The sequence below is a fragment of the Periophthalmus magnuspinnatus genome, chromosome 4 (assembly GCF_009829125.3).
Source record: "Periophthalmus magnuspinnatus isolate fPerMag1 chromosome 4, fPerMag1.2.pri, whole genome shotgun sequence".
Lineage (NCBI taxonomy): Eukaryota > Metazoa > Chordata > Actinopteri > Gobiiformes > Gobiidae > Periophthalmus > Periophthalmus magnuspinnatus.
Window position 1 is genome coordinate 13233530 of NC_047129.1, and position 19651 is coordinate 13253180.

The 19651-nt window shown below is 39.2% G+C and overlaps 1 protein-coding gene across 19 annotated transcripts in view; it reads right to left on the bottom strand.

Annotated features, from left to right (window-relative positions):
• Positions 1–19651, bottom strand: part of adgrl2a (adhesion G protein-coupled receptor L2a) — a 108090-nt gene that overhangs the window by 44094 nt on the left and 44345 nt on the right. For all 19 annotated transcript variants that reach the window (XM_055221102.1, XM_055221110.1, XM_055221107.1 and 16 more), the window contains exons 4-5: positions 10674–10783; positions 4453–5253 (exon numbers count right to left, since the gene is read on the bottom strand). In XM_055221102.1, the coding sequence (XP_055077077.1) occupies positions 4453–5253; positions 10674–10783 (911 nt within the window). The remainder of the gene's footprint in view (positions 1–4452; positions 5254–10673; positions 10784–19651) is intronic.

Genomic DNA, 19651 nt, shown 5'->3' on the forward strand with positions numbered 1-19651 from the left:
CGCCGGTTTTGTCTCTAAACGCTACAGCACTGACCTCCATGTAAGCACAGCACAAGAATGAGTCATAGCGATGCTTATTAGAGGAGCTGTATATTCATCAGACTATAAGAGGCGGGCTCTCAGGGGTAACAGCTAATGCGAACGACTCACGGGGGTCCAGAACAGCTGAGCGTTTTTGCACTGGGAAGCACTTTTGCATTGCACAAACTACAAGAGCACTGTTATGGCCACATACAGTGTTTGGGGAGCTAATTGGCTAAAGTTGCGTCAGTGTGAAGTAGCTTGTAATTTGCGACAAATTGGGTTATTCTCCTCTTTGTACATCTGTTTGTTAAATTCTTGTTTCGTTCAGAACAGACATTTCAACAATTAAATATTTGAAAAGCTTACATTTGTGTGGGTGTAAGCTTCTGAATCTAATTTTGCAATGTGGGATAAATGAGGGATTTTCAAAGCTCACCTGCGTCCCATTGAGAGAACCATTTGTGCATACTTAATGAAAAATGTGTTTCTATGTGCTTATTTAGTGGTTGGAGGCCACAGTGAAGCTCGTGGCAGTGAAATTAGCGAGAATGCTTTATGTTGTTATGTCTAAATGCACCAAATGTAATAGCAAATACCGATGATAATAATTACTGCCAGATCAGTAGTTGTATGTGGGTCATCAACTGCAGGGCATGTGGCTTTAGTCCCATTTCTCAACAAGAACATCAGAACAAAGTGGAAAATCAAAGTGTGATTGTTCTGCCCAGTATTGCTCAAGCGATTTGTGTAAAAAAAAATAAATAAAAAAACACCATGCCATGAATTTTAGAACATGTTTGTAGAAGTCAAAACCACAGGTACAATGTTTTTCTATCAGAGAGACAGGATATTACATTCTTTGCAAAGGACGTTCCATTATCTTGCATAATTACCGCCTTTGCTATTTCATAATTTAACCAACTCAAACTGAGATTTCGATTTGATAGCAATATACTGTGCCGCCCTGGAAGGAACACCGCGTATAAGTGAAAACATATGATGCAATAAGTCTATTTTTTCGTTGTCTAGATATAGAGGCAACTAAAGCGAAGCTAAATGAGTGGATTACAATGTTGCTTAGAGCCAAAAGAGGGGCTTACTGACCCAATTACTGTCCACTTCCAGTGAGCTGTGACCCCATCCACCCTCACCCCTAATCCTACAAGAGATGATCTGGCCTCAACACGCGTCTGTTATTGCACTGGACAACTACCCAAATGTTTCAAAGGGGCTCAGCTGCGACATGTGACCACAGTGACCACTGCTTTGAGGTTTAAAGGTGCACTGTGTAACTTTTCTGGTGCAGTATACGTCATCTGCTTGTCTCTATGGAGTTGATATAGCTTTGCCTAGAATGTTAGTTAGAGATTATGGGTGGTTTGGGCACTGCCAGGACACTATAGACCTTGTGTGAGGAATGTTTCATAGCTGGACAATGCAAGACAACCATTCACTTTTATTTTCACCCATTAGAGGCACTAGCACATATACTTAAGAAAACTACGCTAACTATTTGAACTAGAGAAAGGAGAACATATTTTTCCTCATATTTGCTCATAATTTTCAAATAAATCATTGTTTTATTTTATTAAAAAGGACTTTCAAGTATTTTTTTCTGAACAAGTATGCAGATGTTTATAATTTCTTCATTCAAAATATGAACTCTGTATCAAATCACATTTTCACTGACAAAGGATCGACTGTAGACTTCACGATTAAAAAGATGAGAACATAACCTTGACCATAACACATAACTGAATCTCAATATCAAGTTTAACTCCACAACCTGCTAGCAAAGATTGCCTTTTCTAATCTAGACAATATTGGATCTCTCCTATAAAGGGCAACTGTAAGTTTTCTATTGAAGTGGATTTCATTAGGTCAGATCTGATCTCTAGCCCCTTTAGCACACTCACCAGATTTACCACAGTATAGCTATTTTTCACTATAACTACCACAAAAGCAATGGGGACCTTTCTTTGCGCTTGTTACAGTGTCTAGCGATGCAGGCAAAGAATGGAGCATCAAGATATCAGGCGTGAGGGCGTCCAGTGACAGGCAGAAAAAAGTGCCATCATTTATGTGTCAACATCAGCTGTGTGGGAGGACAAGTTTATTGACATCTTGATGATCATTCTGGACCCATTCTGCTTGCACTCATCGACTGTGGGCTCAACATACATTAGTCTGTAACGTGGCTGGCCTGCATCTTTCATTTGTCAAGAGGATGGAGCAGGGTTGGTGTTGACAGTGGAATAAAGATTTGTGAACGTGGCAGCCGCCTGAGCTAATGCAGTGAGTCAGTATCCCTGTGCATTCTTAAACGTATAGTACAGGATGTTCAATGGGAAGTAGCACTGTGATTTCTAAGTCGGTACTCATTGTCTATTCAACAAATGAATAAATCAATTGGGATGCGGCTCGCCTCTACGCACAGCTTATTCCTGGAATCTATAAGAGCCAGAACTGGAATAGAAGCAATAGAGTAGTTTATAGGGCCTAATAATAACAATGTTAATGTGTTGTTGTGAATAAATTATGGGATATTGCTGTTTTGGTTTTTCAGCACTAGATAATACATGCAGCTACAGTTTGTTCATTCCATTGTAGATAAAGTATGAGGTTGTAAATGAAAAATCACTTATTTTAAAAGTGGTAAAAACTACCGTGTGTTTTCAGAGTTGGAACACAAAGGGAAGAAAAATGTATTACTTATTTTTGTATTTAAAAAATCCTTACAATATACCGTGGTTCAGAAAAAAGGAAAAAAATGTTTGATTTTGATATTAAACTTGATATAAATAGGTTGTATTTACACTGAATCAATGCACTTGCGCAGACCTACAGTTTACATTGATGCCATATGCTCATCTTTTTATAGAGGATTGTATCATCTGGAGCACAAATAGCACAGCGAAAAGCCCAAGGTGCCTTATATCTTGTTATACAGAATTACTTTTTACCCCAAAATGAATTAATAAGTTATTTTTTTTAAAGAGACCCCTTGCCACGCCTGTCAATACAGAAGTGGATTATCAAACACTATAAAAAATGAGCTGTTGGGATTATCGATGGAAAAGTTGCCTCATCAGCGCATGTATTGAGTATTACGAGGACTTAGGACGGTGGGTGTGAACGGGATTAGTGTAATTACTGTTATTATATTCTCGGAGTAAAGGCTATCACATGCCTTAGCTAGCTGTGCCGGAGCTCTTGACAGTTAAATGAAAAATATGCCCCGCTGATGTGACCCAAGATGATTGAACCTTTGCTCTCTGGTGCATACTTTTCTCTCGCTTCAGCTCAGAAACCTTGAATCCACACACCTTCACAAGTGTTTTTTTTATAATGGCCAATGGAGATTTGGAGCTTAGGCATCACAGGGCGAATGATCCAACCTTGCCTGGAGCCAGACTTTGCACCTGTCCGGACATGTATGTTTGCAAGAGGTGAAAGTATCGCTCTCTCTCCCTCGCTGTACCTAAAAAAGGCATATGCTAGCAGGGGTCTCTTGAGTTCTATGGTAGGCAACAGGGAGTGAGGGAAAACCTGGATAGTAAACCTGCCCAAATCCCCAAGATGCCACTCCCTTATGATAATTGCTTTGAGGTGTTGTTTACCACTACAGCCCAGTCTCTCTTACCCTCGATGGGCTGCTGACTGCAAAAGCAACCTTAACATACCTACTACATATGACATTCTAAATTAAAAATCAGTCAGCTGTGAAACCTGATACATACATTATGGGATTTAGATCTGATTTCCCAATGCTGCTGACCTTCCAGGAACATCCCTATGGTGTTTTTTTTTTTTTTTTCCAAGGTAAAGGATCATCTTCTTTAAATACCACCAACCTCGCAATAAATATACTTAAACATGAATAGACATACATTAAAAAGTACTGCATGATTTTGGAAAAAGATTAGGAACAAGTATTGCGATTGTGATTAGATTGGTAATAAGTTTAAAAAGTGGTATTTTGTTCAGCAACTAAAGGATTGACAACAGAAAAATTAACTGGTAAACTATTACAAGAATCACGTGAAGTTTTGTAAAGACCTAACAACAGCTATATTGTTAAAATGGGTCTGGATATTTGGATCTGTTATTTGCAGAAGAATTAACTGCTGCCTTTTGTGATTTGATAATTGCCCACACTCACTGCGATTTCCATTTGATTGCAATATATAGTGCAGCCCTTCATTAAAGCCTAAATTAATCCAGCGTCGAATCTTAATTACAATTTCACTAACTCATTCAAGTGATAGGTGACAGCACTGATTTATGACATCGTAAAAAGTGGATTCGTTCTTTGCTGGAAATAGAAAGATGTTCCTGGAATGTTAGCAACAAATCAGATCATGCTATCAAAGACAGCGGGAAGACATTTTGAAATTAAGCTCTACACAGGGGGATGTGAGTTCTTACCGTGAGCTGGATCAGGTGGGCCAAACTCCAGATTGTATCTCAGGACGTAAAAATTATTCCATACATAGAGCTGATTATCTCTGGGATTGTAATCCACTGCGGCGATGTACTGGTACTGGTTGGGAAAGTGGATGTCTACATATTCCCCGTGGTTCTGCTTGGTGTTGTAAACATAATCAATCAGGCTCTTGCTGACTTCGCTCTCATTGTCTTCGTAGGTCGACCGCACCACGTACAATACTCCACAGATCATGAACGCGTTGGAAGCCGAGCGTTTGTCGTAGGCCGTGTCCCATGTCGCCTCGAAGCGTAAGGTGTAAGGGTTCAACTGACTGATCACCATCATCCCGTTGTTCTGCTCCGTGGCGTAAATCACCCAAAGGCCGTTTTCATCCACAGCCAAATCGATGTCCGTCTTTCCGCCCCACTTGTACGGCGATGTGTCATGGTAATTGGCGTTGTTGATGATGGCTTCTCCGCTTTTGATTCGAGTCCGCAGGTCAAACTTCACAATGTTGCGTGTACGTTCCTTATTGAAAAACACAGCGCCATCGTAGACCACAAATCCAGTTCCGTCTACTCGGTGGGGCAGTTTGTATGTGATAGTTTGCCTCGCGTTTTGGAAATCATCCAATGAGGAATACTCTATTAATGTGTCTGTCCTATAAGGAGTCCAAGGCATGAAGTAGATTTTGTCACCGGCTTGTAGTGGGTCTTTGCACCAGGCGCCGGCTTGTTGCTCCGCTTCAAACAGAAATGAAGGGTCACCAACAGCTTTCAGAGTCCCAGGACAAAGAAAAACTAGTGGTGGAAGAAGAGTAAAATAAAAAACAATACAGGTTAACATGTGAAAAGCAAAACCCATTATAATCTGCATCTAAACAATCATGTTAATCTCTATGTCCAGTTTGTTTAGCAGGTCCATGAGGAGTGGGGGACAGACACACATTAAAAAGTGGCCAAAACACAACTAACACTATAGCCAATAATTAAAAAAAGTATTACAAGGTGTTTGGCATTGTGCATAGAAAGAAAAACAGAACTAGAAGTTATTAAGCAGAATGTGGATGTATATATAGAGATATTACAAAATCTGAAATAAAAAGAAGCCTCAAAGACATCTACTGTTGGGAGTAAAAACAGAAATAAGGGAAAAAACTAAAATAAAAATACAGAAAAAACATTTGGTCCTGTGAACAAAAAAATACTGCAGCCAACTAAAGTCACTTGGCAACAAGACGGGAGAGGTTATGAGAGAGCAGGAGTCACCACAGTCTGAAAAATGTATACGCACAGTTGTATCTGTAACACCACCTTGTTACTATAAACCTGTGGCGTGTGTCATTGTCGAGTGGTGCAAATCAGTTAATTTAAAAGCTCTACTAAAGAAGGCAAGTTTGTATATCTGCTGAGGTGGTTTTGGTTGTTGGAGGCATTCGTCTTGACAGAGAAGAAAGCAGCAAGTGGTCAAGTGTGGAAAAAATGGGGAGAAGAGTGAAGAGATGTGGGCTCAAGGAGGAAAAATAGGGACAGTAGAAAGCAATAGGCTTTGAAGAACAAGGGCCAAGAATCACTGTTACCATGGCATGCTATGGAGGAGGGTTTGGAAGCCAGGCAATATGAGAGATTCTGCTGAGTAGCAAAAAGCACCCAGGGAGAATGAGAGAAGGAAGCCCCTGTGGACTGCAGCCAACATGCCCCCATTTACATTTTTGGCTGCTTCTGTGCTGTCTTTGCAATGACCAGACTCACTTCCCTTGATGCACTACAAAAGGCATTTTAGCATTACAGTCGGGGCCAATCTGGAGATAGTCTGTGATGGGCTGTAGGGGCCACCATGGGAGAAATAGGAAGTTTACAACCAGATGCCACAAAACAAGGAGCTAGGGTTTGGATCGTGTCTGTTATTTACCTTTTTGCTCCACTTCTATTTTAAGCGTTGGAGAGAGAATGAAAGGGGTGCAAGGGAAAAAGAAGAGATTAATATGAATTAACTACTAGAGCTATATGATTACATATGCAGAAAAACGTTATGAGACATTGACAAAGTCCAGGAGACCTATTTAGAGAAGGTAAAGTATTAGCATTAAGGCATTCAGCTGCCAAGGCCTTGTTTAAGTCAGACTGTGGTCATTATCAGTTCATGAAAGGTTTACAGTGGTGTGAGGAAGTAAATGTAACAAAAATCTAGCAAAGAGGGGTTTTATAACTAAGTATAACTGTGGATTTAACATGGCACATGACCAGTACCAACATTTATTTTAACAGTGCAGAAGATTGTCCACAACAAATAACTGTCATATTTCTTCTATATGCTTTTCCAATCGGTTTAACTTTATTACAAACACAAAGCACCTGGTCCGTAGAGGTTATCAAAAAATCCAAAAGTGCCAGTAGTATAATGAATGTGAAGTCAGTATTCATTCTGCTCTTTTTTACATGGGCCCCAAAGTGCAGTAGCCTGTGGCACCATGCTGCTGCTGCCATAAAAAATACAAAAAATTGTATTGCATAATCTATTTGTCAACCGCTAAGTAGTTGTCACTCTGATATATTTTGTGGGCTTCTAAATTGGTTATTTACACAAGCCAAAAAATGATTTATCATTTTTACAACGTTATGAAGTTTATGTGAACATGCTAATCCACCCACCACTGTATGGCTTCCATTGGAGCGGGCACCAAAATGGAATTAATAAATTGCTATGTTTGTACAATGCAATTAGACCACAAGAAGCCAAATCTGGCTTGGTTTTGCCATTTTAATTTACCAACTTTCTACTTGGCCTTATCAAGAAAACAAGTAATCAGTGTTAATCACTGGACCAAGCTCCATTTCTAAAGCACTTGGCAGTTGAAACATGGATTAATTCAGCAATAAAACGTAATTAGTCAGTTTTTTTTGTCCTTTTGTGTGCAAGGCTTCCATACATTATAAGAAATACTTAACAAGGCACTCATTTAAGTTTGCTAAAACTCTGCCAAGCAATTAATCAGGACTATGACGTTACAAACTAAATCGGACTTTACTTTTCATATATTAACAATTTACTAATATGTAATATAGAAACAAACAAACAGCAAAACTAGGATTCTACATGAGACAGTGTATGTTATGTATATGCCAGGGTCAACCCACACATCAGCTACACATTTGGCCAATTTAAGTAACGTGCTTACATTTAATGCATTTCATATAAGGTCAATTGTGAAAACAATACTCGGGGGGAAAAAAAAAAATAAAAAAATGGTTCTGTTGCTTTTACTGATCCACAATCACTCAAGTTGGAATTAAATGAGTAACAGCAGGTGTAAAAACTTCACTGTAAACCTTTTTAGTTCCACTCTAAAACTTTACCTTTTAAAATGCAAATATAGATCTGTTACATTATAATTTCCATTGAAGACATTTGTTTCTCAGAATTATATTTGGTATGAATTTGAATTACCAACAACAGAACTGGTAAAGCAACATTTTCATTTTCATCATTCCAAAATACTTCAGATTAATTACATAGATGTGTAGATGTTGACCCAAGCATCAGAGAGTAAAGAAAATAAATGTGAGTAAAATGCAACATAAAAGCAGGTCGTTCTGCCAAGGAAACTCAACAGCCCTGTTAACAAAGAGATTGTGAAGAAGCAAACAAATTATAACTACTGCAGTGTCCTTGACGGTAAGACAACAGGCAAAGAAACCGTGAGCATCTGAAAGGGAAAATACGAGACATGGCGAAGGACGTGGTGACGTTAGTAGACATGTAAAGAGCAGATCAGTGGTGTCAGAAAGAATCTCACAAAGGTGATGAGGCTCCCTGAAAATTGCACAAAGGAAGGGAAGAAACGTCAGTAGTTTAAAATAGCAACATTCAAGAACAGACATGGCACAACCCAGCCCACGCCAACCATAAAGAACTCAAAATCACAAGACATAAAGGCTAATCTACGTGAGATGCTTTGTGGGATTCTGCAGTCACACTATTGTTTAAACAGATGCAAACTACGATATAAAGGGGAGTGTGAACTGTACATTACAAAGGGGTTACTGGCATTTGATGTAAGACGACATTTTTAGCATTTGGGACTGCATGCCCAATGACTCAACTTGGCATTTTATGTGATCTGAAATAAAGATAGTTGGAGATTATTAGGTCTCGCTATCTGAACATAGTGAGCGCTGAACAACCTTAATAAAGAAACATCTTGACTTTTATGTCGTCTGATTTGTGCAATTACTAGGGCCAATTCAAAAGGGTGAGTCAGTGCCAGGTGGAAGCACATTTTACATCCTTGGCTTGAACGTGGAGATAATGTTGCTAATGAGGGCAGTTGATGACAGGAACTGAATTACAGCGCCAAAACGGTAGAAATGACGGCCATTTCTTTGCAAGTTAAATCTCCAGGAATTGCATTAAGGATAGGTTTATTATTTATTAGTGTATAATAAAAATAACATCTGCTAGTGTGGTAAACTTCAGGGTAAATTTATATGACACAGATGCAGTGGCAAAAAAAATATATATTAAAATAGGGCACTGTCTAGAGGCTTGTCGTTGATCAGCTTAATAGGGATTTAATATGTTTTCTTACAAAATAACTTCTCAAGCCTTGTATCCACAGCAAATCCGCTAGATCCTAAGCCGCTAGAAACTACTGCTACGGTGCCACTTGTAAACCTTAATTTCGCAATAATATGGTACTAAACGCATTTTGTTTTGGAGAATTTTGACAGTATACATTGGTGAAAATGGGAGCTCGGTAAGGGGCAAATCAAATGGGGACTGCTTATAAAAAAGACAATTTAGAACGGGACATACTCGGGGCTTGGGGGGGGGAGAAGTGGACTGGACTGGGCTTGTGTGGACTGAATCAGACGGGGAGAACACTAAGCACTTACCGGGGCAGTTGCGATACGAAACATTCTGAGTTCTTGATCCTATTCTGGTTGGGCATGGACCTTGAGAAGCATAAAAAAGACGGAGGGGCTACAGACATGCATTTCTGAAACTTTAAGTGAGTTGGAATTGGACCGGCTTGCAAGTTTGGCCAGGGCACAAAGTCCTTGGGCAGAAGATTAGTAAGTGTGCAAAAAAAAAAAAAAAAATAGTGGCAGAATACAATGATGATAACAGTAGGTGGACGTAAATGCACCTCTGGGCTAATCCTGCTATTAAGGCTTGAGGTAGCAAGACATAGAATCGATACTGCACTTATGAGACATTCGCTCACAAGTCAGCCAAAAACACTAGAGGTAAAGGGCGCTAAAATTGGGCCCGCTCAAAAAGGTGACTTGGAATACTTATTTCTTATTCCGGTTTTAATTACAGGTGCTCAAAGCCTTGGTGAGGTTAACCTTTAAGGTGTAATGAGTTTCCCCATCTAATGGTGTGCACTAATGTGTTCTGATTTAGTAGTAAGGGAGATATACTCGGACAGCTTGGATAGTAATGAGCAGTCTGGAATGCGTGTTGCAAAAGGTTGAAAATGTTATTTATATGCAGGCCTGATTTAAATCTACAGATATAACTAAATAATATTTCTTTGTCATATCAATTAAAGAAAGACTCAGAATAATTATCTTGTAAATGTTGCTTAAGGTGTGTCGAAAGATGACATATTCGCAACTTAAAGGACAAAGAGGTGGTTTAATTGAAAGGGCAAACTAAATGTTATTTGTTGGGTGATTTGGGGATGAATAATTTAGCATGGGACAGGTGGAGAAAATGGGTGAAATTATCAACTTGTTGACTTACTGGTGCAAGCCTGTTACATAATGAAACATCTGTTTGCATATTCAAACACCTGTTGTATAGATGTATATTAAGTCATCAGGGTAATTCTGTTTTTTCTGCTTGATAGACTGACATTGGCCTTTCCATCTACTCTACCCATTCTTATAAACAGGCTTGTAGGTCCAGGCTGAAAACACGGTGAGTACATCAATAATAGAAGGCAGTACAGAGGACGACCAAAGGCTTTCACAGGTCATATTTCATGAAAAGTTCATAGTGTGACACAGATGAAGGACGAGATGGGGAAAGGGGGAAAAAAAAACTGCTGGAAGGTGTTGCAAGAGTGTCTGGACAAGGTAAAACGGCAGAAAAAATTGAAATAATGAGAACAGAGAATAAGCCAGTGGAGTTAATAAAAGACAAATTAGGGAGCAGTGAAGGGAATGGTAAGTGAGGTGGTGTACAAATCATGACAGGAGGCTATACTTACTGTAGGGGACACACTCATACTGGACCTCCAGGTATTTGTAGGTTCCTGGACAGGGGTCAGGGAAGACGTCGGACCCCGTGATTACAATGCACTGGGTTCTATTGTTGCATCTGGAAAACAAAAGACAGAGAAATTACTATATTGTGATTGAGGTTTTACAAATTACCTGCAAGAACGCGTGATGAAAGTCTTTATTTACTCAGATAGGGGTGTGACTGCAAAACAAATATGCCTCTTCAGAGCATTCAGAAGACACATGTTTTACACCAGATGCCACAACCCACATTTTAATCAAGGCATTGGATTCAACATAATCACATAATATTACCGTTTTCTAGCAACTGCAAAATCATTTAGATCATATAGTTTTGTTTTGTTATATATTTTGTTGTTATACATTTGCATTTCTGGAGCTGTCAGAGCCCATCTTTTTTGAATGATTTGTTGTCACATGCTTTTTTCCTGATCATTTAAACTTGCAACTGGAGCCAAGTCACCATTTCCTTGACTTGTGTCTGTTTAATGCTGGATTCAATAGAAATAACAAGAACATAACATGCAAAAATCTATTAATACAGGTGAAAAAGAATTCTCAAGCAACTACATTTACAGGGAAACAAAGTTGAGGTGAAGTGCTTTTACCACAAGCTGCAGCTATCCTATTTAGCGTGTTAACATTGAAGTCAGGGTCAATGCTTTTCACTCAGACCTCGCCTGTGTTCTCCACTATGTAAAAGATAGGCTTTGTACGCTCTTCTATACAAGTTTTTTCTCAACAGTTCAAATCACTGCTATTAGAAAGTGCGATGGAATCATTCAAAGAGGAAAATTGCATTATGTTTATTATACTGAGCTATAGTATTAGACAATATATGTGTTGATTGCCAATTCACCGTGTGGTAGACAGTATATGCCGTTTAATTAATGTAAGCTGTTGGATTTAATCATTTCCATCTATAGATGCTGATTTGCTGCCGCATAAACCCATCGGAGGACAAAATATAATGTAAATCCTTGAGCGTTACGAAGTATTTATGAAAGTACCATGAGAATAGGCTGTAGATATTTAACAGAGATTGTACTAAGCTGGTGTTTTCTGAATTATACTTTTTAATTAAAGCATACATTTTAGCTTGAGTTTTGAAAAGATTACACCATGTCCCAAAAGAATACCTGTGAGAGAATCTGAGTGGATAAGAGGCATTCTAGTGGAGCCGACACAGTGACCACCCCTGTGCTCAACTGAACCATGATAATGACATCAATACATTGTGCTACCAGTGGGACTTAAAATTCTATTGGCAATGTGAGGAGGCCGATCAATAAGTATGTTCTGCTGATTTAGCAGGGTCCAGAGACAATATTTGTGTCTTATGACAGAGCAGTGCGTCCACTCACACTGGATCATTATAAAATGTATTACTGTGAGAGCGCCTGCTTTGTTTTGGGCTGCTGAGGTAATCACTGCTCAGTGTCCACATGTTATTAATATAATATTAGGTGTTTTAGCACTGGTTACTCTGGAGGTGTGGGCAACAGAGCACAGACAAAAGGCCAGAAATTGGTGTTATTTTGGCTCTAAAACAGCTACAGCTGCATGGCACCTTTGTGTGCAATGAATCATTAAGTAAAACACACTGCCCCTGTGTTCACTGGGCACCAAACAAACATGTTTTAGAATGATTAAAAGTAGATATTTGAGATTTGTAAGTGTACTCATGCTGTTTCTTTACAAAGAAAACAAAGACATAAAAGATATCACGTCAAATGATTCATATCAATGTATTTGACATTATTTCCTTGAATATGTTTATTTTATTCTGTTTATTTTATTATACTTTTCTTTCTTTCTAGCATTAAAACCTGTGTAATAATGACTAAGAAGCATAACTTGGATTTATTATGGCCTTTTGGAATATCGTGACATTTTTCCTCATGTAAAGAATACCATATAAATAGTAATCGGATTCATCGGGGAAATGAAGACATACTTAATATTATGTTTATGACAGAAAATAAAACCAAAATTCAAATTTATGACACTAATGAGACAAAGACTTGCCAGCAGATGTATTAAACAACAGCACATAAGCACAAATGGCTCATATTTCTTCCAAAGCAAAGTTGACATAAGTGTTGATAGTGCTTTGTGATGGATGGCCCTCATTTTGGTGCAGTGCAGCCGGAGTGTCCTGATCTATGGCCATGTGATTCCATCTCATTTGTGAAACCTCAGGTTCCTCGTGAGACCAATAGAAAAAGACCCAAATGGCTTGTACTGTGCCTCGTGTTAGGTCTCAATTTACAAGTGTGTGCATATAATTGTCAGTTCATTTTGGGCTTGTTTTCAAAGTACACGCTAATTAAATAAATATAATGTAATGGGTTGCAATGAATGTGAAATAAAATGAGGCTTTTGCAATTTTGTTCCATGGTGAAACATTCCAATTGTTCAGCAGCTTTTTATAATGGCAACAGAGCCAAATGTATTCAAGAAAATAACTATTGCTGTTCTGTGATAAATTGAAAACATTTAGTAAGTGAGCTTTGAACAATCAGTTTGACATTACATAAAATTGTACTGGTTGCCATGGGATGACCATTAAGCCCAGCTAAATTTAGACTGATTTGAAAAGCCAAAAGGTTGTTTATGCCTGCTCCCTGTGTGCCCTCTAATAGTTCCCTCACAGACTCAATTTGACTAAAGAATCGCTGCAGTGAAGACAATTGCTGTGTAACTGGAGCAGAGAGGCGACATGAGTGAGGGCAGCGCATTACGGCAAAGGCACAATCTACTTCCTGGTGCTCCCAGTTAGAATTTCAATCAAATTAGCGTCTCTTAAACTCAAAGTGACCCGTCTGGCTCCATTTCATCTGAAATGCTGATGAGGTTCATGGCACAATTATCAAGGCAGACATCTCTCTCAAGAGGCAAGCCTGTTGATAGCAGACAGGCCATTGAAAAATTAAATCATTTTCAGGGCCACAGCGATGGCAGCTAAGAAAACAGCCGAGGTGAGCGCACACACCTAACACACACACACACACACGTCACACGAACACAAGTCACAAATCTCCCACGCACACGAGTCATATACACACATGAGTCTCACATACACGAGTCTCACACACACACACACACCCACACACACGAGTCATATACACAAACGAGTCTCACACACACACAAGTCATATACACAAACGAGTCTCACACACACACAAGTCACACACGCACACGAGTCATATACACAAATGAGTCTCACACACACAAGTCTCAAGCACACAAGTCATATTCACACACGGTCTTACACACACACACAAGTCACACACGCACACGAGTCATATACACAAACGTGTCACACACACACACAAGTCACACATGCACACGAGTCATGTCCACAAACGAGTCTCATATACACGAGTCTCACACACACACGTCACACACACACGAGTCATATACACAAACGAGTCTCACACACACACACAAGTCACACACGCACACGAGTCATATACACTAACGTGTCACACACACACATAAGTCACACATGCACACGAGTCATGTCCACAAACGAGTCTCATATACACGAGTCTCACACACACACAAGTCATATACACTAACGAGTCTCACACACACAAGTCACACACGCACACGAGTCATATACACACGGGTCTTACACATACAAGTCACACAAGTCTCACATGGACACGAGCCATACACACACACACGAGTCTCACACACACAAGTCACACACACGTCTCACACACACACAGAAGTCACGCACACGAGTCATATATATACACAAGACACACACACAAGTCTCACACACACGAGTCATATGCACACACAAGTCCCACACATATGAGTCACACAAACGAGTCTCACACACACAAGTCACACACGCACACGAGTCATATACACAAATGAGTCTCACACACACAAGTCTCAAGCACACAAGTCATATTCACACACGGTCTTACACACACACACAAGTCACACACGCACACGAGTCATATACACAAACGAGTCTCACACACACACAAGTCACACATGCACACGAGTCATATACACAAACGAGTCTCACACACACACAAGTCACACACGCACACGAGTCATATACACAAATGAGTCTCACACACACACAAGTCACACATGCACACGAGTCATGTACACAAACGAGTCTCATATACACGAGTCTCACACACACACACAAGTCACACACACACACGAGTCATATACACAAACGAGTCTCACACACACACACAAGTCACACACACACGAGTCATATACACTAACAAGTCTCACACACACAAGTCACACACACACACACAAGTCATATACACACGGGTCTTACACACACAAGTCACACAAGTCTCACATGGACACGAGCCATACACACACACACGAGTCTCACACACACAAGTCACACACACGTCTCACACACACACAGAAGTCACGCACACGAGTCATATATATACACAAGACACACACACAAGTCTCACACACACACGAGTCAAATGCACACACAAGTCCCACACATATGAGTCACACACACGAGGGATATACACACATGAGTCACACACACACAAGTTACACAAACACACACACAAGTCACACACATGCGAGTCGCACACATATACACACGCGTCACACACACATGCCATACACACTCGCATTACGCGCACACAAGTCACACACACACACACACGAGTCATACACACCCAAGTATTACACGAGTCACACACACACAGTCACCTGCGGCCCCAGTACACTTTGTGCTCTCTCTGCCTCAGTCCTGTTCAGGAAATAGGTAGTTAGGAATTAACCATTCACATTCCACTTGACTCTGGCCCAGTATTGGATTAAGACATTCAAGAATGGTGTAATTACTGTCATATGTTGGAATTAGGACTATATTTATTGGTGGGAGGGGGACTTCGGGGCGGGTCTGTCTGGCTCACATCCGTCACTTACACCTATTGATTTTTAAACTAGCTGAGGTATTATCCATGTTACTAAAGTCAAAGGGATTACTCCAGTGACATTTGATGGAATGACCTTAAAGAGTCACATTTAGTATGGGGGAGGCGTAGTGATACACTGTTTACACTGTGCTCTTCTTAAAGGTTGTATTACCAATATTTTTGCATTATATCTTCTTAATGTGGTATCATATCTCAAGAGTCCAACATTTGTTATGGGGTTATGGTTATAATCTCTAAGGCTATCCACATGAAACAAACCTTGTCATCTTTGAACTTTCTTGATCAAAATAGTGCCTCACCTAGAGAGAGAGAGGCAGAGGGAGCACACCTTCATGTTAAAGTTTTACAACTAAAGTATAACAAATCAAATTTAGAAAAAGTGCAAAATGAAAACCAAGTGAAAGCATCCAAACATCTCAAACAAGTCCTATATCAAAACATAACCCAAAGAGTATTTTACCAAGTTGAGAATTAAGATAGGTTTAATGGCTGGTGAACTTGTGTGTGTCCCAGTGAAACTCATAAACTGAATGTGGATCTTCATAAAATCTTAATCTGCAGATCTTTAAATAAACACTGAGGTTGTATGTAGGGAGAGCAGGAACAAGGCAGAGTGCTGTCAGGCGGACACACTGTGCCTCCTCTGAGAGCCGTGCAAGCAGTCCTGTCACTGATATAAATAGTGTTCAGGCAGCATTTAGTCTGCTGCACAAGAGAAACACAGCGGAATATTTACTGTGGGCTGGGAAATGTTAAGACAGTTCAGGCTGAATAAATAGCATTAAAATAATAATTACAAACTACAATGTGATAGTGTTCAGACAATGTGGAAAATGTAGCGATTTTTACCAATTTTTATGTGACAGAAAACGTACAAATCTGAAATATCAAAGAAATATATGGTAAAAATGATGTGAGAGAATCCATTAGGGGCCTGAATGGTTATACTAACTATGACTCAGGCACAGTTGTAGTTAGCTCCTCCCTTCAGACAGATATAAGGCAGTGTCCAGCAGTAATGTGACCAAAACTGAAGCAGCGAAATGTCTTCACTCCTACAACTTTTTGTCCAGTTCACAGATTTAACTTTTTCTTTTACTATTAAAACATAAATAAATAAATAAATTATCAACCAGCTATTAAGTGCACAGTAAGCATTCTGCAACCCACTCGAAACATTTAGAGCATTATTGTAAAGAATCTAAATATATTACTTTAAAATAATATTACTCAAAAAGAAGCAGAAGTAAGAATGATGGTTGTTTATTGTGTTATATTTATTTAATCTATGTAATATTCTAGGTTTAATAAGGCCCACAACAATCCAAAATCGGTAAAACAACTGAGCTTCTAAGAGTTAGCCGGAGTTAGCGTTTTTGTGTGATGAATGGATATTCTCATTGTATTCTGCGCTGTGTCATTTTCCATTCAATTTTCTGCAGTCATTTAGTGGCATATCTGCATTGATCACTTTGTCTGTCATATGCTCTTTGGATATCACATGAGGCAGAGTGGTGGCAGGGCCTGGTCATGTTATATTACAGGAATCAATGGTGTTGTTATCAAATACTTAGGCTGAAGCTCATTAGTCAAGAAAATCCATAGATGCGGGTCACTTATTCATATTGTATATCCTAATGTGTTTGCTCCAGTGACAATGATCCGTCATCCCTTTGCATCTCTGCTCCTGCTTAAGGCTTTCTACGGGCTGCTAATATAATGAAACAATAACAACTAAACCAGATGGGCAAACGTGTGCGCTCGGCATTAACAAATACGACTGCAATACATTTTTTTTTTACATTTAAAGTGTTTTCATCAGCGACTTGTGGCCGCAGTCGCCGCCATTATCATTAACGTTATTCTATGTAATTATTTTAGAATTTTGAAAACGGGGGGGACATGAAAAATCTCCTCGCTGAATATTGTTATCGTTGAATTAATTATTTCAAAGTCTTGCAGTTTCACATCTGCCGGGGAGGTGTCCATGTGAAAAATTCCTCCACAGATTATCACCCACTTGAGTCGACTAATTGCTTGCAGCTGAATGTTCTAATTGAGCCACAACAGTCCTAGGGCTATTTTCATAAAAATCATTGTGCTCATGAATATAAAATGCCAGCCAGATATAAAAAAGCAAGAAAAAAATATGAAAAAACAATCTAGTGTGCCAACAGGATGTATCAAACGCAGCGAAGCCTAATCCAATTCTCCACACTTTAGGACCACATCAATTTCACATGCTTAAAAGTGAACACAGCTTTCCACAAGTGCTAATGTGATTTTCCCCCACACACGCGCTGAAAATTAACAGGCCGGGGTAATTATGGCAACAAATAATTTTAGCCTCCTCAATCTTTTAGTAATGGAGACAGTACAGTAGATATGACTCTTCCCTGCTGGAATCGCATATGGAATAATGCATATTTTTATCTTTTTATCAGGCCCAAGCTCTTGTAAAGCTGGTGGAAAACATGGCAACCTATAATTAAAATAGCTTATTATTTAACTGGTTTTATTAACTGGTTTCATGTTCATGTTCATGGCAACCAAAAGTGTAGAGCGTATTCTGCTTTCTGATTGGATAATTGGCTTAAACAGTAAAAGGTAAAATGTAAACATAAGAATCTGTGACTGTTTTTTTGATTGTCAGTTTAAAAAGACAAAAAAAAAACATGTTACCAGTAAAAATCTATATTTGTTTTAAGTTGATGGCTGCGTGAAAACACAGATATATATGAAAAGTCCTTTATAATCATAGTTAAACGATCTTAACTGAGGTGAGGCAGTTCGTTTTCATTACTAAAGAGTAGTATACTGTAAGGCATCTGGCATAAAACAAGTTGTCATGTTCCAAACTGAAAAACAGGGATGTAGTAAAAGTTTTTATGGCAATTACAAAAGGAAAAAAGACGTAAAGAACATGTCCCAAATGTCCGCTGGTATTTTAACATTACTATTGCACAGCCCTGCTCTCTTTGGAAGCCAATGTGTTTCACTCTCTGGATTTTGAGTGTGAATAATTCCTCCCACACACCTGAGAGACCTTTCATATCCAGTGGCTTTCTTTAAAACACACACTTCTCATGTTGTTCAAACAGTACAATAGCTTTTTCAGTGACATCGAAATGCCAAATATATATTTAAAGTAACGTCTGAACTCGGCCCCTGGCTTTGTAACAGCGTGGATGAGATTCGAACCAACTTGTATTAGAGGTTGCATAAGAAACATATTTTTGGTATATTGTTTACATGTTATTCACTACACCTGGAATTACTCAAGCTTCTGTGTTTTTAAAGTCCATGCGCTTTTACTCGATCTGATCATGTTGGTGCTCATCTTGCCTCCAGTGTGAAGATGGTTTTTGCTTTACGAAAACAGATGAGATTTGAGTGGTTCTCGAGTTTTTTAATACACGCTACTACAGAATTACTCACTACCCATGTATAATACTAATACACTTTGTATTTGGGGTTACGTAAGAAACAAAACGTTGCCTTATGTGACGCGTTATTCCCTATGCCTTTTGTGATTGGATAGTTTGGCTCCAAAAGTAGGCGTTAAACATCAGTTCATAAATAGATTAACTCGGCTACTTCATGTGATGCAGTATTAGAGAAATACAGAGTAAAAAATACCCCGAGATTCCTATTACATTTGAAGAACTTTCTATACACTTCAGGAACTTGACATAAAGACAGGACAGGTAAATATTTTCTGACCCGGTGTGAAAAGTTTGAGAACTACTGGTTTGTAATGCTCTGTGAGAAGTTTTTTAGCCGTGGATTTTGTTGAGTCAATAAGTGCGCTGTGCGGCCAGACGGGCTTAGTACTAGCACACTGGTTCTACGAGGGCCACGAGCGAGAAAAGACGGACGACTTCAGTGAGCTATCCGCGTTCATCAAACCTGGCTTGACAATAAACCCCTGCATACAAGCGTCTCTTATTTTTTTATTTCCCAGGACGCATTGCCACAGACATGCTGACATTCCT